General features: G+C 64.6%; 1 protein-coding gene across 1 annotated transcript; it reads left to right on the top strand.

Annotated features, from left to right (window-relative positions):
* The first annotated feature begins 495 nt into the window (after nucleotides 1-495).
* On the top strand, nucleotides 496-4,805 carry INO80E (INO80 complex subunit E). Its single transcript, XM_074930966.1, has 8 exons — nucleotides 496-512; nucleotides 666-858; nucleotides 2,154-2,224; nucleotides 2,304-2,356; nucleotides 2,455-2,530; nucleotides 3,474-3,543; nucleotides 3,648-3,738; nucleotides 4,440-4,805. The coding sequence occupies exons 1-8, from the start codon at nucleotides 496-498 to the stop codon at nucleotides 4,622-4,624; spliced, it is 756 nt and encodes a 251-aa protein (XP_074787067.1). The 3' UTR covers nucleotides 4,625-4,805.
* Nucleotides 4,806-5,153: the final 348 nt, after the last annotated feature.

The following is a 5,153-nucleotide window of genomic DNA, read 5'->3' as shown; positions in this document are numbered from 1 at the left end:
TATCCCCGGGGTCATCCAGCGTCCCACAATCCCCCGCGGCCCCTGCCGGGGTCCTCCAGCATCCCATAATCCCAACCACAGGGTCCTCCAACATCCCACAATCCCCAGCGGCCCGTCCCAGGGCCCCGCCACGATCCCACAATCCCCCGCGCTCCCTATCCCGGGGTCCTCCAACATCCCACAATCCCCCGGGGTCCTCCAACATCCCATAATCCCGCCCGCCGGGGTCCTCCAACATCCCACAATCCCCCGCGGCCCGTCCCGGGGCCCCGCCACGATCCCACAATCCCCCGCGGACCCTCCGGGGTCCTCCCCGATCCCACAATCCCCCCGCGCTCCCTATCCCGGGATCCTCCAACATCCCACAATTCCCCCCCCCGGCCAAGCAGCGGGCCCCTCCAACATCCCACAATCCCCCGCGGCCGCTCCCGGGGTCCTCCAGCATCCCACAATCCCCCGCGGTACCTCCCGCCGCTCCGCTCGCCCCGCGCCGCCATGGCGGCCGCTTCCGGGTTTAAAAAAAAAAAAAAGGCGGGAAAACGGGAAGAGGCGGGGTCAGGGGGGCGGGACTTCCGGCACGGCCAACCAATGAGAAAAGCGCCAAGGGGCCGGCGGAGGGCGGGACGCGGGTGTTGAGCCAATCGGAAGGCGGCGCTGCCTTAAAGGGAAAGGGGGCGGGATAATGATGAGGCGGGAGCCAATGGGGAGCGGTGTTTAGGGGTCGGGGGGGCGTGGCCAGCGTGCCGCGGGGGCTGCCGGGATCGCCGGGCGGGTGATGAACGGCGCGCCGAGCCCGAGGGCGGCGCCTACAAACGGCGCTACCGGGCCCTGAAACGGCGCCTCAAGCTGCTGCTCTACGTGAGGGGCGGGGCCACGGCGCGGCGGAGGGCGGGGCCACGCCTGGGAGGGGCTGAGGGGGAAGCTTTACCCGCAATGCACCGCGGGGGAGGGGATGGGGGGGGCGGCTGAGGGGGGGTTTTGTACCCATAATGCACCGCGGGGGAGGAGATTGTGGGGGGTCGGGGGGGGGTTTACCCATAATGCACCGCGGGGGAGGGGCCTGAGGGGGGTCTTTTCCCATAATTCACCACGGGGGAGGGGTTTGGGGGCCTGGGGGGGGGTCTTTTCCCACAATGCTTTGCAGGGGGAGGGGTCTGAGGGGTCTTTTCCCATAATGCACCGCGGGGGAGGGGATTGGGGGGTCGGGGGGGGGTGTTTACCCATAATGCGTCGCGGGGGTGGGGCCTGGGGTGTCTTTTTTACCCACAATGCACCGCGGGGAGGGGTCTGAGGGGTCTTTTCCCATAATTCGCCGTAGGGGAGGGGCCTGAGGGCTACTTTTTACCCACGATGCACCGCGGGGAGGGGGGTCTGGGCTGTTTTTTACCCATAATTCACCGCGGGGGAGGGGCCTGGAGTGTTTTTTTACCCACAATGCACCGCGGGGAGGGGTCTGAGGGGTCTTTTCCCATAATTCGCCGCGGGGGAGGGGCCTGGGGGGGGCTTTTCCCACAATGCTTTGCAGGGGGAGGGGTCTGAGGGGTTTCTTCTACCCATAATTCACCGCGGGGGAGGGGTTGGGGGGGGGTCTGAGGGGTCTTTACCCACAATGCATTGCAAAGGGGGGGTGGGGAGGGGCCTGGAGTGTTTTTTTTTACCCACGATGCACCGCGGGGGAGGAGCTTGGGGGTCTTTACCCACAATGCTTTGTGGGAGGGAGGGGTTGGGGGGGTGTTTACCCATAATACACTGCGGGGGAGGGGCCTGGGGGGGGTCTTTCCCACAATGCTTTGCAGGGAGAGGGGGTTTGAGCTTTTTTTTACCCATAATGCACCGCGGGAGAGAGGATTGGGGGGGGTGTGAGGGGTCTTTACCCACAGTGCACCGCGGGGGAGGAGCTTGAAAGATCTTTACCCACAACCCATTGCAGAGGGGCGGGGGCCTGGGGGGGATTTTACCCACAATTCCCCTCGGGGGAGGCGATTTGAGGGGGGGGGGGGCGGGTCTGAGGGCTCTTTTCCCACAACGAACCACAGGGGAGGGGCTTGCGAGGGCGTGTCTTTACCCCCCCCCCAAATGCCTCTTTCTCCCGCCTTACCCACAATGCTCTGCGCGGTGGGCGTGGCCTCTCTCTTCCCCGCCCCCCCCCCCAGGAGCAGGAATGTTTCCAGGAGGAGCTTCGCCGGGCCCAGCGCAAACTCCTGAAAGTTTCCCGCGACAAAAGGTACCGAAACCCTCCGGATTCCCGCCAAAATCCGGCAGGGGGGCGGAGCCTAAATGAAGCTCCTCCCCCCCTTCCTCAGTTTCCTCCTGGACCGGTTGCTCCAGTACGAAAACGTCGACGACGATTCGTCGGGTAACGAGGGGACGGACGGACGCGGCGGGGGGGCGGGTGGGGACACCCGGATACGGGGAGGGCGTGGCTCACCTCTCGCCCCGCCCCCACCTTTCCAGATTCCGAAGCCACCGCCTCGTCCGACAACAGCGAGGGGGAGGGGACAAAGGGGACGGACCCGCCTCCTGCTAAGAGGTGAGGGGGTGGGGAGGAGTTAAGATGGCCGCCGGCGCTGGGGATGAGGGTGGGGGGGAGCGGCGCTAAGGGTGGGTGTCGCCCTGACTCAAGATGGCCGCCGGTGGGGAGGCGGGAGGGCCTTGATAGGGCGGCTGGGCGGGTTGTAAAATGGCCGCTACTGGGAGCCAGGGGGCGGGCCTTAAGATGGCCGCCACCCACAGTCAAAATGGCTGCCACGGGGAGCAGGTGAGGCCTCAAGATGGCCGCCGCCAGCACTCAAACTGGTCGCTGCTAGTGCTCAAGATGGCCGCCGCTGGGAGAGCTGGTTGGGCCTCAACATGGCCGCCAGCTGGGGCCTCAAGATGGCCGCCGCCAGCGCTCAAAATGGCTGCCACTGGGAGAGCTGGTTGGGCCTCAAGATGGCTGCCATGAGGGATAAAACGGGCCTCAAGATGGCCGCCACGGGGAGCCTCAAGATGGCCGCCACCAGCACTCAAAATGGCCGCCGCGAGGAGCCAGTGCGGGCCTCAAGATGGCCGTCGCTGGTGCTCAAGATGGCCGCCACTGGGAAAGCTGGTCGGGGCCTCAAGATGGCCGCCAGCTGGGACCTCAAGATGGCCGCCACGAGGAGCTAGTGCGGGCCTCAATATGGCTGCCGCCAGCGCTCAAAATGGCCGCCACTGGGAGAGCTGGTTGGGCCTCAAGATGGCCGCCGTGAGGGACAAATGGGGCCTCAAGATGGCCGCCACGGGGAGCCTCAAGATGGCCGCCATCGGCGCTCAAGATGGCCGCCACGGGGCGAGCTGGTCGGCGCCTCAAGATGGCCGCCGGCTGAGGCCTCAAGATGGCCGCCGGCAGGGTTCAAAATGGCCGCCGCCAGCTCTCAAGATGGCCGCCGCCCCGCCCAAGATGGCGGCGGCCGCGCTGGCCCCGCCCCCACGCTCTCTCCCCTCCCCCACAGGCGCCGCAGCCCCTCCCCTCCCCCCCCCGGCTTCCCCCTCCCCGCTCCCTCCGGCCCCGCCCCCTTCCTGGTGAGTGACAGCCGCCGGCCCCGCCCCCGCCCCGGCCCGCCCCCCCGCGGGTGGGGGGGAGGGGTGACCCCGCCCCTCCCCCAGTTGCCCTCCCCCCCCTACAGCCCTTTTCCCGCCGAATATTTGGCCCCCGAGGCCCCGCCCCGGCCCCGCCCCGGCCCCGCCCGCCGCCCCAAAGGCTCCCGCAGGCTCCAGGTGAGGGCGGGGCACTTGGGGGGCACTTGGGGGTCAATGGGGCACGTGGGGGTCACGGGGGGGGCACTTGGGAATCATGGGGGGGGCACTTGGGGGTCACACGGGGCACTTGGGGGTCAATTGGGCACTTGGGGGTCACAGGGGTCACTTGTGGGTCTGGGGGTCACTTGTGGGTCCGGGGCTCACTTATGGGTCTGGGGGTCACTTGGGGGTCACTTGTGGGTCTCGGGGGGTCACTTATGGGTCTCGGGGGGGTCACTTATGGGTCCGGGGCTCACTTGTGGGTCCAGGGGGTCACTTATGGGTCTGGGGGTCACTTGGGGGTCACAGGCGTCACTTGTGGGTCAGGGGGGTCACTTGTGGGTCTGGGGGGTTACTTGTGGGTCTGGGGGTTACTTGTGGGTCTGGGGGTCACTTGGGGGTCAGGGGGGTCACTTATGGGTCTGGGGGTTACTTGTGGGTCTGGGGGTCACTTGGGGTCAGGGGGGGTCACTTATGGGTCCGGGGCTCACTTGTGGGTCTGGGGGTCACTTGTGGGTCCGGGGCTCACTTGTGGGTCAGGGGGTCACTTATGGGTCTGGGGGTCACTTATGGGTCACGGGGGGGTTATTGGTGTGTGTGTTGGGGGGAGGGGTCACTTGTGGGTCCCGCCGTGGCCCCTCGGGGGTGACTCTGTCCCCTCCCCCCCCCTCCCCCCGCAGCTGCCCCCCGCCCCTCCCCCCCTGCCTTCCCCTCGGGGCGTGGCCCGGGGGGGCCCCTCCCCCCGCCCCTCCCCCCCCCGGTGCCCTCGACGGTCCCGCGGCGGATGCTGAGCGACGGGGGGGAGGGGAGCGGCGACGACCCATTGGACGGGGACGACGAGCTGGTGATTGACATCCCCGAGTGACCCCGCCCCCCGCCCGCGGCCAATCACCGCCCGCGCCGGGCGGGGCAGGGAGGCGGAGCCCAGGGCAACGGGATTTGGGGCGAAAAGCGAAGTTTTGGGGAAGAAAAACTTGTTTTGGGGAAAAATAAAATTTTGGGGGGAAAAATAAATTTTTTGGGGAAAAAGGTTTTTTTTTTGTGGAAAAAAGAAAATTTGGGGGGAAAAATGAAATTTTGAGGGAAAATGAAATTTTGGGAAGAAAAATTTTTTGGGGGGAAAAATAAAATTTTTTTGGAAAATAAATTTTTGGGGAAAATAAAATTTTTTGGGGAAAAATAAAATTTTGGGGGAAAAAATTTTTTTTGTGGAAAGAAGAGATTCGGGGAGAAAAATGAAATTCTGGGGGAAAAATGTTTTTTAGGGAAAAAATGAAATTTTGGGGAGAAAAATAAAATTTGGGAAGAAAAACTTGTTTTGGGGAAAAATAAAATTTTGGGGGGAAAAATGAAGTTTTTGGGGAAAAAAATTTTGGGAGAAAAAATGTTTTTTT

Source organism: Athene noctua, chromosome 37 (genome assembly GCF_965140245.1).
Source record: "Athene noctua chromosome 37, bAthNoc1.hap1.1, whole genome shotgun sequence".
Taxonomy (NCBI): Eukaryota; Metazoa; Chordata; class Aves; order Strigiformes; family Strigidae; genus Athene; species Athene noctua.
The sequence above is the reverse complement of the archived record's forward strand: the minus strand, read 5'-3'. Positions and strand labels throughout refer to the sequence as shown.

What these genes read in the sequence shown, in the direction of transcription:
- INO80E (XM_074930966.1), top strand. An exon ending in GCCTCAAGCTGCTGCTCTAC is followed by an intron (nt 859 to 2,153) that starts GTGAGGGGCGGG and finishes CCCCCCCCCCAG; the next exon opens with GAGCAGGAATGTTTCCAGGA. An exon ending in GACCCGCCTCCTGCTAAGAG is followed by an intron (nt 2,531 to 3,473) that starts GTGAGGGGGTGG and finishes CCTCCCCCACAG; the next exon opens with GCGCCGCAGCCCCTCCCCTC.